Genomic DNA, 25,589 nt, shown 5'->3' on the forward strand with positions numbered 1-25,589 from the left:
TGATGGTTAAATAATTTTAGGAAATTAATGCTGATTAGTGTAATCAATGCCACTTGAATGATGGATGTCTTTTGTTTTTTTATTTTTCTAGGTTCCTGGTGCCATAAAGAAATGTCAAGAGGCTGGTATCACCGTAAGAATGGTAACCGGAGACAACGTTAACACAGCACGGTCAATTGCCGCAAAATGTGGTATTCTTCGCCCTGGTGAAGAATTCCTGGTGATTGAAGGCAGAGAATTTAACCATAGAATCAGGGATCCAGCCACTGGCGAGGTTAGTCTAGTTTTCTTTAAGCTGATTCTTTTAACTTTAAGTTCATTTATCAATGCTTAAATATGTACTTGATATATTTAAGAGTTTGGGTAATGGTGCTTGGAGGTTTCATTATTTTAGTTAGTCATATTCATTTATTTTCCTACAAACCAAATTATAGCATACAAAATAATATGACATCTGAAGACCACAATTGCTTTTTGTAGTTTCAACTTATGTTTGAAGGAGTTTAGCTTTTGTCCCCTGAAACAATGATTCTTTAAGAAAAAGCGGTCATTATGTCAGTGGCGTTGATATATACAAGGAGGTACTGAAAAGTTCAGCACCCACTTGTATAAAATACAGGAGGATCAGTCAATAATTTTATTCAAATTATTCCCTTCTCGGATTCATACAGTTATTACAGTGGTCCTTCAGTTTTTCTAAGCCCTATAAAAGAACTCGGAAGGTTGAGCTTCCAATTAGGCCTTTTATGATACCCTTTAAACCAGGAACTTTTCAGCACCCCCTTGTATGAAGTGAAGTTACTGAATGTAAATTTACAATTCCAGTTTGGATTTTTAAAATATTTTTTAAGAAAATAAATTTAAAATTTTCTAAGTTTCTTAATCGTGACACATATTCTGGTAAAACTACTTGTATGAAAATTAATTATAGCCAATTTATTGCAATTTAATGTACATATTTTGAAGCTTCAGTGCTTTGTCTTCTTTAGATTGTTCTTCAGGTTAATCAGAACAATATCTTTGGTGAGCAGTTTCATAGAATTCTTTATTCTTCTCCAGTTGTAATGTATTTCTATAGGTATTTCAAGGATAGATTTATATTCATGTAATCTATATTTAATACAATAGATATCTCAGAATCAGAAATTGTCTCTTGGCAACTCTGGAGATATCTTAGAGTCAAAGTTTGTCACTTGATAACATGGTGGGTGGGATATTCCCTTCAGCAATGGACAAAGAAAAAGATTAAATCTTTGGAGTGCCTATGGTGTAGCCTAAGCTGCAAAACCCCTTCAGTGATTGTTATTTTTGCATTGTTAATATGAAAGGCTTCAGTTGTTACAATAAAAGACAAACAAGGGATTAACCTAATTTGGAATCTCCACAGTGACCAGTACCAAATAGCAAAGAAATTCCTATACCACTGATTACCTCAGTGCTTGACCTTCCTTTTCAGATATTGAAAAAATGCAGAGCTTGGTGTAAACTATAGATTGTAATCATCATCATCATCATCATCGTTTAACGTCCGTTTTCCGCGATAGCAAGGGTTGGACGGTTCGACCGGGGTCTGGGAAGCCAGGGGCTGCTCCAAGCTCCAGTCTGATCTGGCAGAGTTTCTACGGCTGGATGCCCTTCCTAACGCCAACCACTCCGCGAGTGTAGTGGGTGCTTTTTACGTGCCACCTGCACAGGTGCCAGCGGGGGTCCGGCATCGGCCACGATCGGTTGGAGCTTTTAACGTGCCAGCAGCATGGAAGCCAGCCAAGGCGGCGCTGGCAACGTTCGGATGGTGCTTTTTATGTGCCTCCGGCACAGAAGCCAGTCGGAGCGGCGCTGGCATCGGCCACGTTCAGATGGTGCTTTTTATGTGCCACCGGCACAGAAGCCAGTCGGGGCGGCGCTGGCATCGGCCACGTTCGGATAGTGCTTTTTATGTGCCACCGGCACAGGCATTATAACTACTATTTCCATTGATATTTATTTCGACGTTCATGTTCATGACTCAATAGATCTCCTCAAGCACAGCGGGACGTTCTGGGATCCAAGGTACTTTGAATGGGCAGGGGCTATGCGGAACTGATGCAGGAAGCAGCCCGGGTCTTTGCAGTCACAGCATATCTCCAGAGATCTCGGTCCTTTGCCATTGCCTCAGTGAGGCCCAACGCTCTGAGGTCATGCTTGACTACCTGACTACCTGTAATGGTGAAAATAAATATACAGTATGCTTATTGACACTAAAGCAACTCTCCGAGAAAAAAAACTTTACGACCTGATATGAGACTTCAGTTTTTGAAAGCAGTCCCTGAACCTAAGCATCCAGGCTAAAAGAAAACTGCTACAACCAGAAGTGAAAGTAACAGCTTAGCAAAAAAGAGAGGAGGTACTTCTTCCTTACTTCAGCAAAGATGAAGATATTTTCTACTACAATAGCATCCCTGGACTTCTCTAAATGGGACTACCAGAATATCAACCACAAGATTGGCAACCTTTTATAGACAGCTCCACCAGAACATTGAAATGTATTTTTATTACACAATGAAAACTGCTAGGCATCTTTATCAGTTGCTCATTCAATTAAAAATGTCAAAATTCTCTAGGAGAAACACTGCATGAGTACCACTAGTCTATTTGCTTTGACTTAAGGTTGGTGAATTTCTAGTTTGGATAGCAAAACAGCTATATGAAAAAACTTTGTTTCATGAGCAGTGGCCGCTTGTAGATAAAATGAGTTGGGGTGCTGCTTCAGAAAATTTTTAGAAAAAGAATATTTAAACTTGATCGGTTTGCATTTGATAGTAGTGTGTTTAATTTTTTCACTGAACACCACTGTGAATACCTATGGTTTTTAAAAATCCCACCTAAAACACAGAATCAGGGGCGGAAATCAGACCTATTTTTCAAATCCTGATGCTGAAAGCAGGATAATAATCTAATTCTACACTTTGTCACATTCAAGAATATAAACACATTTTTAAGCACAACACACGCGTAGTCAAAGAAACACTACCTTTTACCGGCATTGCATGAACAACAGTGCTCTCTGTCCCTAGCATGAAGTTTCCTATCTCGAACATGTGAGCATGCACACAACAGCCAAACACTACATTGCTGGAATTGTGAAGTGCACAGTTCTATACAAAGATTTTTGTTTTTTTTCCATAACCTAGGGGATGACTACTGACATTAAGCTTAGGAATTATATAATAAAGAAAGAATTAAAGAAAAATGGACTCATCATATTGAATGTTATCAACAATATCGAAATAGCGGGTGCTGCAGTTTCACAGTACCTCTCCATAAGCCACCACTGTTCATTAGCAGAAAGTGACCTGGATTTCAAGGGAGACAATTGCAGTAGGGACTGAACATCATTAATGAATCTTTAATTCAAAAAGAAAACATCATTTGTCATCCCCTTTACAGCAGACTTGAACAACTGAAGCAATTTTCCAAAAGTTTGGACAATGATGATGTTTGCATTTACAGATTGTTCCTCGACTTGAGAATTCAAAAACTAAAAGGAAGAATGAGAATATTTTTTGCTTCCTCATATTTGTAAACTCATTGTAGATTCTAGTCTTCTGAAATAACTACTTGGGCATTTTCCAGAGAATCTTGAAGATTTCAGTGAGGAACAAAGGGAGAGGTTCCACCAGGATATAAGAGTGATAAATGAAAGGTATCAAGGCAGATAGGACAGACACAATGGCAGGCTTGTGCTGGACCCTTCAGCATAAATGTCCTGCTAAACCACACACCCACAAAAAATCATAGTGATTTTTTTAAGGGATTGATTGATATATTTTAATGTATTTAATTAGCCAGTGTGTCTGCATATTGTCGCGTAGACTATTATTGCATAAGATGCCATAAAATATTTTGCTTATTTTTTTCATGATTTTTTTTGTGTTACAATGTGGTATTTCTTTTAGCATTTTATGTCAATATGTTCTGATGTTTTATTAAAAAATTAAAATATTTTAAATTCCATCATGCATAAAACTCGGTTCACCAATGATGGGGGATCAGAAGGCTAACAATGATAAATTCTCAAATGTAGGGTCTTCAATTATGTTAAGCACTGGTGCTAATCTGGTAAAATTGATGCCATATTCAGATTCAGCACCCTAAACCTGTCCTAAGATCACCTCAATGAATTTGATAATGAAAATAGTGTTGATTATTGTTGTTTCCTATTTGAAAACTTTTCATCATAATCTTATTTTATCCTTTAGGTTAAGCAGGAACTGTTTGATCAAGTATGGCCTCAATTGAGAGTCTTGGCAAGATCTTCCCCACAAGATAAATATACTTTGGTAAAAGGCATCATTGACAGTCGAGTTAATGCCAATAGAGAGGTAGTTGCTGTCACAGGAGATGGTACAAATGATGGACCAGCTTTGAAAAAAGCTGATGTTGGTTTTGCTATGGTAATAATATTTCACATTCTTCAAAGATATTTTCTGAAGTTTACATCAAATGTTGAGTGAATGTTGTTGAACTTGTACTATTAGTATGAAGAAACAAATACTGCTTAAGTTTGTTGGGCATTGGTAAGTACCCCAGCTTAATTCCAGACAGTTCTTATAACATCTAAATAAGTTTTCACTTCAACATTACCAGTGTAATTTCCATATTTCTATTGAGGTATATATTTCTGTTGATATATGTATACACATATTGTCAATGAATCATATATCCGAAAAAGAAGCACACACTAAAGTATTTAAAGTAAAGGCTTTAGAGTCTGACAATACATCTATGGAGTTAAGCTCTTTTTGGATGTGAAACCATTGGTCACTTTATGACCAGACAGACTTCACTACATATATAAATATATTCTTTTATATGGTTCAGCCCTAAGGCTGTGTTCATTCTGGGGCACTGTCAATGTAATCACCTTTTAATTGGTTGATTCTATGTGACTGGCTTTTGGTGAAGGAGGGAGTGTGATACCACTGCCCTCTTTTGAGTTTCCTGCCTTGATATTGGTTCATCTGAGATTTTGGATAGCAAGAGGTCAAGTTGTTTCTTGAAAACATCTACCCCGACTCCCTAAGATGCTTCGGCAAGGCATTAAATAGCTGCAGTCCCTTGAATCCCAAGCAATTGCAGTACATGGTCCTTGCCTTAGATGAGACAGCTGGGACTTTTGAAACAGTGCAGTGACGTCCAATTCAAGGTCTGGTATAACTCTCAAGTCCAAAGTTTGGTGCCAGCCCCTCCAGTATCTTTCACACATATATCACTGCATACCTCTCCTGTTTTCGCTTCAGGGAGTAGAGACTTAGCCCTCTCAGTCTCTCCCAGTTGTTCAGCTGTTCCATTGATGCAATCTTCTTCATGTAGCATCGCTGAACCACCTCAAGTTCTGCTATTAATCCTACACTGTAAGGTGACTACAGTTGAGAGCAGTAGTCCAGATGGCTGAGGATAAATGTCCTCCATAGGACCAGCATAGTTTCCTGGTTCCTTGTTCTGAAGGTTCTCAGAATCCAGCCAGCCATTCACCTGCACACTGCCACCATCTTGGTGATATGCATGTCAAACAAGGCATCGTTGCTCATATCAATCCCAAGATCACACGCGATTCTAGGATTGCCGCTCCTTTTGGTCTGGAGTATCATTGTTGTATATCTAGGCTTACCTCCCACTCCCTAATCCTGTCCCCTAGGCCCTGTGCCACTGCATCATTGCTCTTCGCTAGCTTCCAACCTGTGTGTTCCACCCATGCCCTGTCTCATTGCGTATGCCCAGCACTTTGCCATCATCTCTATCCTACTGTCTCCCTCTCTCTCTCTCTCTCTCTCTCCCTCCCTCCTTGTCACTTCACCTGGATTCCAGCTTAACTCTTCTCTCTTACTCCAAAGCCAAGAAGAAGCTCTTGACTTTAAATATAAATGAGAAACCACCAAGTGGATTCCTTGTATGCTAAAAATAGACATCAAGCCGTCCTACCCTGAAAAATGTGTTATTTTTTATGGTAGGACAGTTTGACATCTATTTTTAGCATATATGGGATCCACTTAGTGGTCTCTCCCCTTATTTATATCTAAATATGATTTGCAGTCCCTGGACATTTTTTACGTATGCTGACCAGTGGTTTCAATTGGTATTATTTAATATTAATGTCTACCCTTATTACATATATATAGGCGCAGGAGTGGCTGTGTGGTATGTAGCTTGCTTACCAACCACATGGCTCCGGGTTCAGTCCCACTGCGTAGCACCTTGGGCAAGTGTCTTCTACTACAGCCTCGGGCCAACCAAAGTCTTGTGAGCCTGTCATATATATATATATATATGTGTGTGTGTGTGTGTGTGTGTGTATATGTGTGTGTGTATATATATGTGTGTATATGTGTGTGTGTGTATATATATGTGTGTCTGTGTTTTCCCCCCACCATCGCTTGACAACCGATGTTGGTGTGTTTACGTCACCATAACTTAGCAGTTCGGCAAAAGTGATCAATAGAATAAGTACTAGGCTTACAAAGAATAAGTCCCGGGGTCAATTTGCTCAACTAAAGGCGCTGCTCCAGTATGGCCACAGTCAAATGACTGAAACAAATAAAAGAATATATATATATATATATATATATACTAGTATTATAACCCGATTTCATTCAAGTCTACTCGGGCCACATTTTAAAGATGACGAATTTTGCCCTAGTGGCCACGCCTTTCAATTGAACAAACTCAAAGTTTCCATGTACTCTTAACATAGGTGTACAAATTTTACTAACACTTTTGCATGCACAATGCTCGTGAGACAACGTCCGCCCGTTTCACAAATATATAGTAAATATACACACACACACACACACACACACATGTGTGGTAAGCAGCTTGCTTACCAACTACATGATTCCGTGTTCAGTCCCACTGCGTGGCACCTTGGGCAAGTGTTTTCTACTATAGCCTCGGGCCAACCAAAGTCTTGTGAGTGGATTTGGTAGACGGAAACTGGAAGAAGCCCGCCGTACACACACACACACTAAATCACAAGTGTGAATGTTTGTGTTCAAAAGGAAGCTGGGAAATATCTGTGAGAATGAGAAATATAGCTAGAGAAGTGGGTTGCAAAACAGAAGAATGAGAGTTGCTAGACAGACGAACATTACAGGACAGGCATACAGGAGAAGATAACTCGCGTAACACCAATTTTTGTAGCATATCATAGTTGCAAGATCATTTAGATGTCAGTTAAAAGTTTAACATATTTAATGAGAGTGTAATGATTCTGTAAATCTGGCATCTGTGTATGAGAAAATAATGACGTACAGCCATATCTGACCATGAAGCTAATGGCTTGCATTGTTTTAGGTGTCAATGCTTTCCTGATTTCTCTCCCTTACATTTACGATATTATGATAATGTTGTTTACTAATATTTCTGTCTGTGATATGTAATCCAAACCTCACTTACTGCATCAGATTAAAGAAACAAACTAACTGCTAATCTAACCTGTAAGCAAATCCACAGATTCTATTGGTGATATTTAAAGAAATATGTCAAGTTGTCAAATACAGCCTAGGTAATATGAAAAGAAGGCAGGTGCACCTATGCTTTTTGATTCCAGATAACCACAGTTGATAGCCATGCCAATTTCTCAATAAGCAGAAACTCTGCTCATGACTTTGTTGCTATTAACACTGCATCTTCAACAAATAAACAAACTCCATGAAGATTTTTCTTGTTGAATAGATGACAAGATAAATGAAACAGCCTTTTAACCTTTTGTGCTTTACTCAGTACCTTAAAATGGGTCTTGTTGGAGCCTCTACAAGATCAAATGTCGGGTATCATATGACATAGTGGTTGGATACTCCAGTAACAGATTCTAACGTCATCTTTTTCTAAAACAGTTAGCAGTCTCCAAGGTCAGATTGACACATGCAGTTTCTATTAAATCAGGCACATTTTTTCAATATGATAACATATCTTTATATATTTCTATGTATGAGAAGCAAGAATATTTTGAATAAAATGTCTGTTTATAAGATTGTTGAATTGGTTGGAAACATAATTAATTGATGATGAAGATAATGTTAGCTCAAACAATTTTATAGAGAAAGAACTATCAATATTTCTGTAAAATTATCCTAGTTTCAAAGAAAGAAAATTTTATGTATTCTTATTCACGGCTATTTCTGTTTTGTTTTTTTATCTTCTTTCCAGGGCATTTCTGGAACTGATGTTGCTAAAGAAGCCTCAGACATCATCTTAACTGATGATAATTTCACCAGTATTGTAAAAGCTGTGATGTGGGGTCGTAACGTATATGACAGTATTGCCAAGTTCTTACAATTTCAACTGACTGTCAACGTAGTTGCTGTATTAGTTGCTTTCTTTGGAGCCTGCACTATAAATGTAAGTATTCCTTTACCCTACGCAGTTTTATTTAATTTATTTTTTCCCTAACTAATTTGTGATAGATCTTAGTAATATCAATTTATTGTATTTTGAAAGTAAGGACTCATGAAAATTATGAATTCAAGTTATACATATTAATACTTTTTTAAAGACACCAAAATTCATATACATTCTGGAATATGACAGAAGCTGTTCTCTGTACATTTTCTGTGCTTATAGCATCTGAGCATTTGCCACAGACTAGTAGTTAGCGACTTCCATGGCATACATGGAGTCTATGGTTTTGGTTCCTGCGTTTGACATGGAGAAAGCTTATAGCACCTGAGCATTTGCCACATACAAAAACTATCTTCCCAGTTAGCATTCCTTTGATATTGCTGCACCTCTTATGTGTCCATAGTACATCTTATGGAGTTTCTACCTATACCTTTTCTACAGATTGAGAAGAGCTATCTACCTGAAGGGATTTGTGGTTTGTCTGCCTTCCTACTTATTAAGACTTTGGTTTTAGCTAGGTTGAGCTTAAGGCCCTTCGATTCTAATCCTTGCTTCCACACCTGAAACTTTTCCTCTAGTTCTCATAGTGACTCAACAATTAGAACAAGATCATCAACATATAGGAACTCCCAGGGGCATCTTACCTTGAATTCCTCTGTTATTGCCTGGAGGGCTATCCCTAGTTCATCTATTCATCTATCCCTAGTTTCCTCATTGACCACCAGATAAAGGATCAGAGGACCCTGTCAAAGGCTTTCTCCATGTCAACGAAAGCCAGGTACAGAGGTTTATCTTTGGTTCGGTATTTCTCTTTCGGCTGTCTTACCAGAAATATAGCATCAGTAGTTCTTTGCCCTGGCATAAACCCAAACTGCTTCTCATCTAGACTGACTCTCCCCCTAATTAGTTGGGCTTTGACCCTCTCCATGACCTTCATTATCTGATCCAAGAACTTGATACCTCTATAATTATTTGTATCTAAAGCATCACCTTTACCTTTGTAGCAGTTGACTATGGTGCTGCTACACCAGTCATTGGGTATGACTCCATGTATCACCTGGTTAACTATACAGGTGACTAGGCTATAGCCAACACCTCCAGATATTTTGAGCATTTCTGTGGTGATTCCTGATGGGCCAGGGGGCTTTCCCTCTCTTCATACCCTTAATTGCTTTATCTACGAAGATACTGTCAATTCAGATAGCTGGTCCCTCTGTTGGGTTATTTGGCAGACTTTCTCTCTCCTTGCAGCCTCATTAAATGCAAGTGAACCATCATCCATGCGGACACATTTCTCTCCTACGACATCACAATTCTCTCTCACACACTCTTGCAACACGAAATACCTCAGGTCTTTGGTCCTCATAGGACATAACGTTGGCAGATGTTTTTCTTATCTGCTTTCACTCTGGCTAAATAAACCTGTCTCCTAGCTTCCCTTCTGTCAGTCTGATACAATTCCCTGCTACCACCATTCTTCCAGTCTTTCCAAGCCTCTCTCTTTTCTCTAATAGCCCTGTCAACAATATTGTTCCACCACCATGTTACCTTGGATTGAGAGGGGACTTTGCCCCATCCACAGATCTGGTCAGTGGCCTTCAGCAGGTTTTCCTGTAGATACCTCCAGTTGTCTTCCACATCATGTGATGCTATACCCCCTTCTATTTCGTCAAAGGCTTCAAGTAATATGTCTCTAAATCTCAGTTCATTCACAGGATCTTTAAGCTTCCAGGCCATTCTCCTCCATGCTGGTCGTCTTCTAGACATCTATTTAGCCCTGATCCTGAAGTCGCTAACTACTAGTCTGTGTTGTGGAGTACATTCTTCACCTGGGAAGATTTTGGCATTTATAAGCAGCCATCTTTCCCTTTTTCTGGCGAGGATGTAGTCAATTTGGCTAGTGCGTCTGCCAGAACAGTAGGTGACTAGGTGACTTGCAGCTTTCCTGAAGTTAGTATTGCAAACCATAACATCATTTGCATTGCAGAACTCCAGCAGCCTGGTTCCCTCCTCCTCATCATCATCATCATTTAACGTCCGTTTTCCATGCTGGCATGGGTCGGACAGTTTGACTGGGGTTTGGAAGCTGCACCAGGCCCCAGTCTGATCTGGCAATGTTTCTACAGCTAGATTCTCTTCCCAACACCAACCACTCTGAGAGTGTAGTGGGTGCTTTTTATGTGCCACCGGCACAAGGGGCCTAAGAGGCTGGCATCAACCACAATTGGATGATGCTTTTTATGTGCCACCATCACAAAAGCCAGTCAATGGCACTGGCATCAGCCACGTTCGGATGGTGCTCTTTACCTGCTACTGGCACGGGGCTCACAACTACAATTTCCATTTGATTTGATGTTGATATCGCTGATGATGTACTTGACTCAATAGGTCTCCTCAAGCACCAGGTGACTTTTGGCCAACCCTGTGTGTGTGTGTATATATATATATATATATACACACACACACATATACTCACACATACATACGCACACATAGAAGCTAGTACCAATGTCATCAAAAATGATAGTTTTTGACATATGACCCAATTGGTAAATATCTTATCTAAAGCTTCACATTTATTTTAATTGTAAAATCATATCAATAATTTGAAAAAGTGATAGTGCATGTCATGCTGAAAATGATGGGTTACAATAGTATATAAGCATGTAGGCAATTGTACCATCAAGGATGACAGCTTTTTGGCTTACCATACTTTTACCTGTTCACTGAACAGTTTATTGGCAGTAATAAAAACGCAGGAACCAAAACCATAGACTCCATGTATGCCATGGAAGCCCCCTGCATGTTGTCCAACATGTCCATTGAAGTTTTTCTGTCCATCAGGTAGCCCTGGTATAGGTCAAGATAATGGTTGCTAACCCATGATGTAGCACTAATCTTAATCTTAGGGATTATATATATATGTATTTTTATATGTATATATATATATAAAATAAAAAATATATGCGCCCTTTTAAAGCCTAGCCAGGCTCATGGGCCCGGTTTCCCATTTTCCATGGCATATGTGTTCCCCAGCTGGACGGGACACCAGTCCATCGCAGCGCTACTCATTTTTGCCAGCTGAGTGGACTGTATATGTATATATATATGTGCATGTATATGTATTTATATATATGTATATATATGTGTGTATGTTTATGTATTTATATATATATGTATATATATATGTGTGTATGTATATGTATTTATATATATGTATTTATATATATGTATATATATATGTGTGTATGTATTTGTATTTATATGTATATATGTATGTGTATGTATATGTATTTATATATATGTGTATGTATATGCATTTATATATAAGTATATGTATATGTATTTATATATAAGTATATGTATATGTATTTATATATATGTATATATATGTGTATGTATATGTATATATATATATGTATATGTATTTATATGTATATGTATTTATGTATGTATATATATATGTATATATGTGTATGTATATGTATTTCTATATATGTTTGTGTATGTATATGTATTTCTATGTATGTATATGTATTTATATATATTTATGTATGTGTATATGTATTTATATATATTTATGTATGTGTATATGTATTTATATATATTTATGTATGTATATATGTGTGTGTATATATGTGTGTGTATATATATATATATATATGTATATGTGTGTATATATATATATATATATATCTTATATAATAAAGCTCAATGTCTGTGTATCTGTATATCTACAGGACAAAAGTGAATAGAAGATACATAAAAACAAATTATGTGTTCTCATGTAAAATTTTACGAGAAAGACGATGAGCTACATAAAATTTACTTTCCATTGCGTTTAGTGGGCTTCAAGCAAGGCAAACACCAGTTGTGAAATTTCAAATACCTCCGATTTCAATGAAAATAACAACATATCTACTAGAGACTAAATGAAGACGATTTCCAAAATTTCGCTATCTTACAATATTATTTACCCCACCCTCCCGATGTATATTTATATGCATGTGTATGTCGGTGGCATGTAAAAAGCGCCATCCGAATCGTGGCCGAAGCCAGTGCCGCCTCGACTGGCTTCCGTGCAGGTGGCACGTAAAATGCACCAATCCGACCGTGGCCGATGCCAGCCTCGCCTGGCACCAGTGCAGGTGGCACGTAAAAAGCACCCACTACACTCACGGAGTGGTTGGCGTTAGGAAGGGCATCCAGCTGTAGAAACATTGCCAGATAAGACCGGAGCCTGGTGCAGCCTTCTGGCTTCCCAGATCCCCGGTCGAACCGTCCAACCCATGCTAGCATGGAGAACGGACGTTAAACGATGATGATGATGATGATGATATATATGTGCCAGTGGCACTCACGGAGTCGTTGGCATTAGGAAGGGCATCCAGCTGTAGAAACACTGCCAGATCAGACTGGGCCTGGTGCAGCCGCCTGGCTTCCCAGACCCCGGTTAAACTGTCCAACCCATGCTAGTATGGAAAGCGGACGTTATATGATGATGATGATATATATACTTGTATATACATATATATATATATATATATATAAGTATGTATATGTCTATGTGTATATATATGTATGTGTGTGTGTATATATATATATGCATCTGGTTGTAAAACAATGCCTGAAATAACAAGGAAAACTAGACAAAACAAACAGAACAAATGAATGACCTTTGAAAAATGACCCCCTACTCTGCTCAAGCAGGAACCTCCAGAATAAAGATGGCCAGTTGAATGCCAGTGGGAATGCAATAAATTCAAGCACAATGTGTTACCAATCTGGATGGAGACACATTCAAGGAATTTCTTTTGTTTTATTCAATCTAAATTTTTATCATATAAATAATAATTTTTATCATTTTGTTTATTTTTCCAGGACAGTCCCCTGAAAGCCATACAAATGCTTTGGGTCAACTTAATTATGGACACTTTAGCATCCCTTGCTCTTGCAACAGAGCTCCCAACTGAAGAGCTGCTGAAAAGAAAACCATATGGAAGAACAAAAGCTCTTATTTCTAGAACAATGATGAAAAATATTATAGGTCATGCTATTTATCAATTAACTGTTATTTTTGTACTGCTGTTTGGAGGTAAGTAACACTTTAATATACATATATATATACTCCATATAAGTTGGGCCTATTAACATAAATAGCTTTTTATTTATACTTATAAACTCATCATCTGAAAGTCTCCATCTTTCACTCTCTCTCATTTTGTATTTATACATGTATACATATTTTGTATTTCATACCCAAACTAATATATTTGATGTATTGAATTTGTTTATCCACATTATTGCCTGTATATCCGCTCAACTTGATCCCTCTAATAGCCTTTCTTTATCTTTTGGAATGAACCCCTGTAAAGACATCAGAATCTAAGGTTGAATCTTTTGAGCACTACTAAGTGCCTTCTATATGGAGAATCTCTGGATTTTATCTGTGAAGTATAATATATATATATATGTGTGTGTGAAATAGATTTTTTTTCAATAATCATAATAGGGAATAAGCAAAATAAAGTTTATCTTCATACAACAGACTAATTATTTACATTTTCATAAGTAAATATTGAGGACTAATTTTTCTTATATTTTGAGATGAGATTTCCTATAAACACAGAATCCTTTAGAGTGTAATTGTTAATATGTTTGTTAACTTGAAATTGACTATCAGTTTTATTTGATTTCACTCTATATATAAAATAGTTTCTACATTAGCCACTAGGTTTATCTTCCCTTTTAAAAAATTTCTTCTGAAGTTACAAATTGTAATCCTTCAAACAACATAAAATTTCCAAATGACTAAGAATCAACAAGAATCAGTGCCACAAATTCTAAACCTTGTAGCCAGGCTAATCAGCATCTAGTAGTATATGATGACAGCTTCCTACAGCTCCAAAAACTACTCTTTTTCTTCTTTATTCCTGCATGACTCCTACTGCTATGTTCCCAAGAGTAACCTTATTCCTTCTACTTTCATGTGCAACAGTGACAATACAGACACCAACGAACAGCATATGTAATTTATATCTGTTTAATTGCACATAAATTATATTTTATAACTTAGAAGAAGAAAAACCAAACATTCTGTGGGAACTTTTGGTGAGTGGGGGGAAGGAATAGATCCTGACATGTGTGTCTTCCTGATACCAGAGACCTAGTTTCAATACTTACAACATAATGGACTCTACTAAAAGCACCTTAGAGCCAGATATGTTATGAAACCAAGTGACTGACTTAAGAATAACTACAAACTTTCCAACAGGCTTCTGCACAGTTTGTTTACCCATTCTCACTTAAAAGTCTTGGGTCAACCAAAGGCTGTTTTAGAAAACACTTGCCATGTGAGATAAAATCTATGGGATTTAGAAACAAACTTCTCAACTATATGATCATTGTGAAAAGCACCAACGGAGACTGCAGGCCTTATCACTGGAAGAAGGCTGAAACAGCATTGTAAGGAATCATTGTAAGGAATGGGAGTGATGGCAAGAGAGATTGATACTGCTCTAGTAGGGAATGATTTAATGATAAAAAAACTATCTTTGTCACAGACTATTAAGTATAAATTTGGGCAGATTTCGGAAATAAATTTATTATGTAAACTTTTGATTTTTTATATAATATTTTAGTTTTAAATAAATTGCTGAATTGACACCTGTTGATTTATTTTAGGTGCTGAAATTCTGGATATTGACAGTGGCAGAATAGAAGAGGCAGAGAAACACGCACCTCCTTCTCAGCATTTCACCATCATTTTTAACACATTTGTCATGATGACATTATTTAATGAAGTAAATTCTCGTAAAATTCATGGGCAGCGCAACATTTTATCAGGCCTTAGACGAAATCCTGTGTTTGTTGGAATTTGGGTAGGAACATTAATATCACAGGTTCGTGTCTTATTGCATTACTTAATTTCCTTTCAGGTGTTTCCATTGGATTATCATATTTAATCAAACCCAGGATATAACAATGTACTTTTGAGGTCTTATTTAAGAATCAATTGCTATGAATTAAATATTATAGTTAATTGAGACAGTTGGACAGTGTGACCAGAGCTGGCAAGCTGAGGTGTTGCACCACACTCCAGTCTGATTTGGCATGGTTTCTACAGTTGGACGCTCTTCCTGACGCTCATCACTTTACAGAGTGTTCTAGGTGCTTTTATATGGCACCACACGGATGCTTTTACATGGCACCACATGGGTGCTTTTGCGTGACACCACATGGGTGCTTTTACGTAGCATCACACTAGCACTTTTACATGGCACTGCATGGGTGTTTTGCATGACACTGCATAGGCGCTTTTATGTGTCACCACATAAGCAGAATTTAGTATTTAGTCAGGTGACACTGCTAATAATTACAACTTATAATATTGGTGCAAGATTATTGGTATAAGTTTGTAAGGGGAGAGTTTTAACCTCAGTACATGACTCTGAGATGTACAGATATAACAAATATATCATTTGGGGTGGTTTTTTCCAGTGGAAGATGTTCTATTTTATCAACATGATGAGATTAAAAACAAAGTTCACCATGAAAAGTAACATCATTTTTGTCATGCACAACTTGAGAAATAAACCACTATCCACTTCAAAATACATGGCAGGTCATTGAAAAAGTTACAGGATAGCGTTTATCACAGGCATGGGCAACCTTTTATTGAGAAGTGAGTTGCATGAAACATGGCTCATCATCATGTGGGCTGTACTACTAAAAACATTGAAGGTCATTTTTCACTAGGCATGCTATTCAGAATGTCCCACAAGTTGCAGATTGCCCATGACTGCGCTATTACATTGCTTCAGAAAATAGCTATTTCAAAATCTATTGAAGGACACTGTATTTCTCTGGTCTTCTGAATCTAGTCATTTTCAAAGCTTTTTGTATTTTCCTTCGCAGAAGTCTTGGATCATGCTGAATGCTTCTCTCAGTAAGTTGTTTACAGACTAAATATTTCCAGCATCCATATTAACATCATCAGAGACAATATGAGAAGTAAAGATTTTTATAAACTAACAAAAGTATCTCCTTTGTTTTTGATGTTAATGATGTCCTCTGTCTAATCAATTTTATTTTTGTATCTTGACATTTTCAATCTACAGACATACCTTGTTGTCCAAAACATTATTAGCATTTACCTAATCACAAATAGATTTTACGTCAGTATGCTACAGCAGTTTTAAAGATTTAATTCTTTTCATTTGTCCAGATAAGATTAAAACACAATGGATCAAGATTCTTGGAGAGAAAGGTCTACAGCTGCTTGCTTTCACAATTTTCTATATCAAGCAGTGACATTTTTTTCTCAAAATAGCTTGACTGATATTAGTGATATTTTCCTCAAAATAGCTTAACTGATATTAGTGTCTTGAAAAATAATGTTATACATTGTAGACAAAGGAACACTTAATGCTGACAAACTTACAAAAATATTTAAATAGCATTGTTAATAATTGATGGAAAAAATATTTAGTAGTGGTATCTGAATGTGTAAACAATGACAAAGTTCCAGTTAATGCCAAGGTATTTTACAATTATATTTTAATGTAGCCTTAACCCTTTTGTCAACATATCTCCCCTGATGTTTGGGACAAAAATTAACATGAAATTTTGATAAATAGTTTCAATTGAGATCTCTTTAAAACAGCAAGTTTGCTGAACAGAAGCAAGAGTGGACACAATTAAGTTGGTATCAAAAGGGTTGAAATGACATTTAATTCAAGCACTCTTTGATTGATTAACTTTTTATACAGAACAGTTTTCAATTTTCTAAATTTGAAGTTAAATGTCTCTGAGAAGAGTTTTAATGTATTCCTTTGGATTTCTATCCTCACAGTTCTTCATTCTGTTTTATCATTTCAGATTATTATTATTGAATTGGGTGGGTTTGCATTCAGTACTAAGGGACTGAGTTTAGAGCAGTGGTTGTGGTGTCTTTTCTTGGGAATTGGTGCTCTTTTATGGGGACAGGTAAGATATATTTCTCTATTTTACTTGATCAATGACTAATTATTCCTTTTCGTTTCAGTCGTTTTTGGCAATTCAATGAATGTTAGTACTTCATATTATTCTCTCTCTCTTGCTTACACACACACACACAACATAAATATATTATGAACTTGTAGAATCTGAAAAAAAAACCTGTTAGTCTTTTGTTGGTAAATAGTAATACACAGAGTTCAAACAGTGTATATTTTATACCAAGAGGAAGAAAAAGGTCTGTTTTTGGTAGAATTCTTCATCATAAAGAGATGAAACATTTATGTTGAAGGTTAAATTGGGAGAAGTGAGAGTGATGAATAATTATTTATCAAAGTTGGTATTAAAAAAATAATTATGGTTTTTAACTATCAATTTTCAAATAAGTATATCTTTCAGTGGCGAATAAATTTTGCTAATTGAAATAAGCTTATGAATCTACACATTTTTGCCCTCAAGAACAAGTCAATGTAGCATAGAATTCTAAAGTTCTGGAACTGATGTATTCTTTGAAGGTATTTTGAGTTGTTGCTTGGTTATTAAAAAGATTTTGCAAGAAGTTATCAAAATACTTTTTAAAAAATTATAGTCAGTTGAAGAGAGGTGAGGTAAAGTTTCATAGACAAGTGCATTCAATTTCTACTGAATCAGTAGTGTATTTTATAGATTTATTAAGAATATTTCTCCGCTGTGTTATTTTCACTAAGATTCAAGAAATAATGATGAAGGATTCCACTTGCTGACCACTAGTGACCATAACTTCCTTTTGATGCAGCTTTGGTTTGAGAAAGTATTTTGGTGTATCACCTTTGTCTAGCTACTACACAGAGTAACATTTGTTTTAGAGAATCAGATTTTTTTGTCATATGTCACAATAAAAGAAATGGATTGTTTTTCTTGCACAAAAGCAGCTCAGAGTTGACTCTGTAATGCTGATTTTTTTTTTTTTACCTTCAGTTCATGGTACCCATTTGTTGAACATTTCTTTTGATTTTCCAATATGGTGCAAATGTTGAACTACTAAATGTTTAATAACCAATGTTTAGTTCTTCTAGAACCTCTTGAGTTGTTTTGTATGGCTTTACTTCAATAACTTCCCTCAGTTACTCATGTCAATCACAAAAGATTGTCCACAGCATCCTTCAAGGTTCGCGCTTCCTCTACAAAAATTTTTAGGGACAATGTCAAGTTGTACATTCATTTGTAGTTCCTTCACCAAATACAGTGAGGATTAGCAACAGGAAAAGTCTCCAGCTGTACTATAATGCTTCAATAATATATTCATCTAACTCATGCTAGCATGGAAAAATGGATGTAAAGGTTAACAAGAAATTATATATGTGACAAACTTTATGCAGTTGTCATTTACCAAGACTTACAAAGCATTGGTCAGTCTGAGGCTACAGTAGAAGACACTTGCCCAAGATGATGCACAGTGAGACTAAAATTGCTAACTGAGAAGCAAACTTCTTAACACAGCTATGCCTGTACCTTTAAAGGATATTATAAAATTAGTAATGATTACTTGCATGCAGATTTTACTTAATTTTTAATATGATCCTTTAACTGCATCCCATGGTGAAGCTCCTGCTTGGGAGTTTAGAAGTTTTGGAGAGTATGGAGTTACCCTTTAGTCATTACAATACTCAGGTTCATTCTGGCTCATGTTAGTAGTACTTGTCAAGGGCTCCAGATATGCATCAAATAGCAGAAGATGGTCCTATGGTTAAGGCCTACAGAAATCAGTGAAGTGTGCTAAAGGCATGTCACAGAGTCCCCTACCCAACCCAGTGTGTAGACGTGCCCTGATTTCATGTGAACCAACCTTTGTGCCTCGGGGGTAAGCACAAAAGAGTAGGAGACTAGAAGAGTAAATTTTAAATAAACTGACAGAAAATAATGGGCAAAAACTGATGTGTCTTTCCCAAGAAAAATCAAAAATCTTCTGAATTTGGCATGGCAGTCTGTGATCACCAATGCTTGTAGGTATGATACATGAAGAGTGGAAGAGAGAGGTTTTCAAAAATGATTGCAAGGAAGAATTTATTCAAGATAAGGTTACTAATGACAAATAATACCTCCACAATTCCAAATGTCTGATGCTTAGCTCTGATTTCATAGAAACAACATATCATAGGTGATTTATCTGAGGTTTGTACTTAATTTCAGGAGAGAATAAATTGAATCACAATTAAAATGCCATCTCTGGATTTGAATTCAAGGTCTTTGAGTGATCATATGCAATTTTTAAGGGGAAGTTCTTAAATTCCAAATTTATTACTGTTTATTTTTAGATTATCACCACTATTCCTACACACAAACTTCCTCATCTTTGTACATGGGGAACATCATCTGATGCACAATTGGATATGGATGCCATAGATGGAGCGAAATTAGATGCATCGCCGGAGTCAGATGACCATGTTGGTCGGCGAGGTCAAATACTTTGGGTACGTGGCCTCACAAGACTCCAACAACAGGTAAAACATTTTACTTTTTTTTCTTTAATTTGTTCTCTAATATAGAGTTTTAAAATATTTAAGTTTAATTTTTATTCTATTTTTGTAAGCTTGTAAATTATTTTAGAGTTAAAAGAAGGAAAAAAAGATATTGCATTGCATGAATTTTCATTGAGTTTTGCAATGTGAATAAAGTTTGCCTGTTCTTGAAGCTTTTAAACTAATGAGTTTTTCAATTGCTTTTCATACTAAATGAAAAATGTTTATGTAGTTATTTTCTCAGATACTGTATTTATGTTAATTATATAGTTATTTTATAAAACAAGGATTAGTCACTTAAACTAAAAAAAAAAATAGTTTAAATATATTTTATTTTAGTTTAAATATTTACTCTTAACCTAAGAAGGAAAATATATATTTTGATAATTATTTACAATGAATATAATAAATTTCTTTACTCTGTTCTTTAAATTTCAGAACAATTCCTTCCTAATAGGTGCCCATTCTACATAGTTAGAAATTCCTGCAGATATAAGAGCAGTTATTTGAATTATTTCTCTTCAGTTTTCTGTTTAATTAAAATTCATTATGATTAGAATTGGCAATATTTAGTAAACTTCTTGTCGGTTCCTGGCTACAGATACTTTACGATACTGTCTCCTGATTTAATTAAGGTTTACTATTTTATGTTTCTGTTTCGTTATTTTAACTCAGTTACTTGTACCTTTCAACCTCAGACTCATTTCAAATGGTTAAATTTGTGTTGTAAGCTGTTTTTTTTTTCCTGTTTATTTTTTTTTTCCTTCCAGGTTAACTGAAAATAATTGCTGTTCATATTTTTTTTTTCCTGTTTTATTTTTTTTCCTTCCAGGTTAACTGAAAATAATTGCTGTTCATAACAGCAATCATGATATTCGAATTTTTTTTTTTTTTATTAAAAAATAAAATATCATTTACTATATTGTACCTAAGTATGTGCTTGAAAGCAGGGAAGACAACAGAGGTTTCATTTTCCTTTATTTTCAGTAATTCTTAAATTACATTTTTTAAGTATTTTACTCACATTTCTTTCATTAATGTGTCAAATTTCTGTTTCCATTCAGCTCCTCTCAGATACTAATTGTCAAAATAGTTATCTTCTAAGAATTTCTTCTGTTAAATACAAATTAATACCAATTATTTTCAATAGTATACCAAACTTACTTCAAGTTATTTTAATGTTCATGAATGCATTATTTGATAGAAAACTATGATTCTATGACTTTCATCGTCTCATATCTTGCTATCAAATTTTATTTATTGAATTGCTTCATCACATACATATTGCTTTTTGTTGATCTTTTTTTTCTTTCATATTCCTAAATTTCAGTTTACAGAGCTGAATTCTATTTTCAGTTTGGTTTTGTATTTTTTAGATATTTTTAGTATATTGGATTAAGGACTATAGTAATTAAAACCAAATGAGTAATGATAATTATCATTGAGGAAAAGAACTTAAGTAAAACACCAAATTCCTGGTATTTAGATTGAGTTGTTTTTCGCTTATTCTATTGTTAGTCAGGATTTCTATATATCGTGAGTAATGCTAGGTTTACAAATTCATATGTAAAGTTTGTTTATACTTCTTTATTTATGTCTTATATGTATAGTAAATTGGCTTGCATGATTCAAAATATTTCTTTGTAAATATTACTTCAGTTAATATTTTGGCATGCAATAACTTTTTACTCCATACAGCCTACTGAAGACTCGTAAACTTCATTGATAAAAAGTGCATTTAAAAAAAGAAGATTATTGTTATAATAGTAATAATATAAGTTTTCTTTATTTTTGGTTTCATCTGGAGGAAGTAGCTATGTCCATGACCTTCACAAACCATCTGAGACTGGTGAGATTGATGCAATTAATGCCCCCACCTTTCTGCCACTCTTGAATAGTTGCAGATTAATAGCTGTAAAAAAAACATGTACAAGGACAGATTTCCAGAGGGCCAACACTCTGGAGGAAAAGAAACAACCAGTTTACTTCAAGCCAATGAGGAAATAGCAGCCACTCATGTTTCCCTCAAATTCTACCTTACTATCTTAAATTAGGAAAGGACACCCTAAACAATGTAGTCCTTGCTATATGCATATATACTCATACACAAACTTGGAGTAAACTGTCTGAAGGTGTTGTTTCTCCTTGTTTTAATAATGTTTTACATATATGAAACCTTTTTAGTTATACTTGTGATGACAAATGCCACTTTGGCAAAACTGAGTTCTAGAAGTGTTGTTTTCTGCCCACATGTAACAATAAAATTTTTCACACACCCTATCCTGACAAACCAAACTACATCTCTTCTTTTCCTCACATTTCCTCTTTTCGTGCACCATGCCTATGCTTATCTCTAGCTTCCCAATCCTGTCTTCACTACCCTGCTCACAGTATCATCGCTATCCTATTATCCCCCTCTATATACACAGGTTTCACCAGTTACTGCATACTCCACTCCCACATACACATACACACACTCTTTGCATTTGTGTGAAGTCTCTAGTCCCTACTCATGCACCTTTGGCAATACCCTACCATTTATATTCTGACCTCTGTACCTTAAGGGTATGCCCTGACACTTTGCCACCATCTATCTCTCTCTTGCTCTACGTTACCATTCCATTTATATTCTGATCCCCATTCCTTGGAATATGCCCTGCCACTCCACCACCATCTCTCTCTTGCACTTTCATTTTATCTATCTATCTATCTCTCTCTCTTGTTCAATCCATTTGACTGGGTAACCGTATATCTCCTCTACAGCAGCACACCTGTTTCTGTCTTTATTTTCTCTCTGTCTGACCAGATAACCATGTATCATCTCCGCAGCAAGACATCTGTTACTGTCTCTGTCACACACTAACCTTTCATCACCTAGCACAAGATGACCTCCTCCAATGCCCCTCACTTCTATAGGGATCTTTGTCTTGCAAATTACTTGCTGACCCTACCATGCTGATACCATGTAAAAAGCATCCAGTCCAAACTGTAAAGTGGTTGACACTTGGAAGGACACTCTGGTGTAAAATCCATGCCAAAACTGACCTTGCCTGTGATGGTTCCACATAAAAACCAATCAGTCCATTTTGCATGATGATTGATGTTAGGAAGGGTATCCAGCTGTAAAAACTATACCAAAACAGATACTGAAGCCTAATGCAGTTTTTTGCCTAGCCAGCTCCTGTCAAATCATCCAACACATACCAGCATGGAAAGCAGATGTTAAATGATGATGATGATCATCATCATCATCGTTTAACGTCCGCTTTCCATGCTAGCATGGGTTGGACGGTTCAACTGGGGTCTGGGAAGCCCGAAGGCAGCACCAGGCCAGTCAGATCTGGCAGAGTTTCTACAGCTGAATGCCCTTCCTAACGCCGACCACTCCGTGAGTGTAGTGGGTACTTTTTATGTGCCACCGACACAGGTGCCAGACGAGGCTGGCGAACGGCCACTTTCGGATGGTGTTTTTTTGTGCCACCGACACAGGTGCCGGACGAGGCTGGCGAATGGCCACGCTCGGATGGTGTTTGTTACATGCCCACAGCACGGAGGCCAGTCGATGCAGTACTGGCTACAGCCACGTTTGGATGGTTTTCTTATGTGCCACCGGCACTGGTACCACAAAAATACAAATTCCATTGATGTTCATCGATTTTGATTTGATTTGATTTTCACTTGCCTCAACAGGTCTTCACAAGTAGAGTTATGTGTCCCAAGGATGAATAATTTCATCACAGCCGGAGGCCAGTCGATGCAGTACTGGCTACAGACACGTTTGGATGGGTTTTCTATGTGCCACCGGCACTGGGTACCACAAAAAACAAATTCCATTGATGTTCATCGATTTTGATTTGATTTGATTTTCACTTGCCTCAACAGGTCTTCACAAGTAGAGTTATGTGTCCCAAGGATGAATAATTTCAATATGTACTTCAAATGTTAAACAGTTGATAAATATCACTCCTGAATACTGGCCTGTATTAGGTTTTATTCATAGAAGGGTTTTATCTCCACAACGAAAGCTTACAAAACACCTGTCAATTACAGATTGTTTTGGTAATTTTAATGACAAAGAATAATTTTTTTCATGTCCTTTTTGGTGCTAATCAAATCATTTGAGTATTTCTGTGGCTGCTAAAGAAGAAACATAAGAGTGGAACATACTTCTTTTGTTTTCCAACATTAAATTCAATGAAAATAGTTACATTTCATGAGGTCATCCTACAACGCTCGTATATGAGTTGACATCTTTTATCTAATACATTATCATCAATGAGTAAGGTGGTGAGCTGGCAGAATCGTTAGCTCACCGGATGAAATGCTTAGCAACATTTTGTCCATCTTCGCATTCTGAGTTCAAATTCCACCAAGGCTGACTTTGCCTTTCATCTTTTCGGGGTTGATAAAATAAGTACCAGTTGAATGCTGGGGTCGATGTAATTGACTAGTCCCCTCCCACAAAAAACTATAAAAATGTTGAAGCAGATGCCCTGAAGTATTTGTTTTAGCTCATTGCATTCTGAGTTCAAATCCAGCTATGATCTACCTTTGTGGTAGTTTTAACCAATCATCCAGTTTAACATCTCCACCTGGTATTATGTGTGCTTTTAGTGGAATCAAATTTGTCGCAAGCATTCAGACCAGGTTTTTAATTTAACAACACCTTGCTCCTTCTCATCTGTCTCAGAAGTCATGTAAAGGGTCATGGACACTACCTTCCCTCTCACTGAAAAATCAGAAAGAAAAACAGTATTTTCTCATTAAGGTAGTCACTAGACCATCCCAGAATTGTAATTTAGAAGTTGAAGGGTCATACAGATATAGTTTATTCACCAATGTTTCATGAGACATCCACAACCCTGATGTAGATATGTTTTGATTTTAACAACCTGTTGCAGATAAATAGAAGACATTTAAATGATATTCTGGATTAACTTTTTTTTTTTTATTATTTGAGTGGAAAACCTTTTCCAGTACAGCTAAAGGAAGACAATGTTTCATACAACTAAAAGGGGGCTTCCTGTGGCTGCCTCATCTCTCAAACTATATTTGTCAACCCTTAAACAACTGAAACCAACTTGAACATTTTCTGATATGCTGAATATCTTGGCCATAAACATTTTTGGCAGCACAATTTTCTCTTGCTTGAATCCATAAAACATATGCTCCTTATGTTTTTTTTATTTTCTGGTGCTGCCATGTTAAGAAGTGGATTATACAATGCAAACCAACTACCTCGGCTACAGCCAATGTTTACGAATGCCATAAGATATTTCCTCTCACATTTACATCTTGAGAATATTTAAGATTAAACAGAAGCATATATATTTTTTACCTGTCTTCAAATCTTTATTTATAGGATGACTTAATAAATATTTGAGATTTCAGCATTAATTTTATATTTTGAATATTTGTTTTCTTTGTTCTTTCATCTTTAGATATATTTAAATTTTACCATCTTATAAAAGATCTTTATTTACAGTCTTGCAAAGATGGCAAAATTTAGATATACCAAAATTAATATGGTATTTTAATATATATATATATATATATATTATATATAATATATATATATATATATATGTATGTATGATATATGTATGTTTGTATGTATATATATATATATATTGCAAACACACAAGTTATACCATGTTGTAATACAGTTATTAAATATTTGCATAAATGTTGAATATTTTATGGTGAGTGCCTTATATA

General features: G+C 36.0%; 1 protein-coding gene across 19 annotated transcripts in view; it reads left to right on the forward strand.

The window, feature by feature from the left end:
* Positions 1 to 25,589, forward strand: part of LOC115216989 (plasma membrane calcium-transporting ATPase 2) — a 330,524-nt gene that overhangs the window by 287,091 nt on the left and 17,844 nt on the right. For all 19 annotated transcript variants that reach the window (XM_036507543.1, XM_036507544.1, XM_036507526.1 and 16 more), the window contains 7 exons: positions 92 to 274; positions 4,239 to 4,433; positions 8,185 to 8,376; positions 13,258 to 13,471; positions 15,061 to 15,278; positions 17,257 to 17,364; positions 19,668 to 19,853. In XM_036507543.1, coding sequence (XP_036363436.1) covers positions 92 to 274; positions 4,239 to 4,433; positions 8,185 to 8,376; positions 13,258 to 13,471; positions 15,061 to 15,278; positions 17,257 to 17,364; positions 19,668 to 19,853 — 1,296 coding nt within the window. The remainder of the gene's footprint in view (positions 1 to 91; positions 275 to 4,238; positions 4,434 to 8,184; positions 8,377 to 13,257; positions 13,472 to 15,060; positions 15,279 to 17,256; positions 17,365 to 19,667; positions 19,854 to 25,589) is intronic.

The sequence above is a fragment of the Octopus sinensis genome, linkage group LG11 (assembly GCF_006345805.1).
Source record: "Octopus sinensis linkage group LG11, ASM634580v1, whole genome shotgun sequence".
Classification (NCBI taxonomy): Eukaryota; Metazoa; Mollusca; class Cephalopoda; order Octopoda; family Octopodidae; genus Octopus; species Octopus sinensis.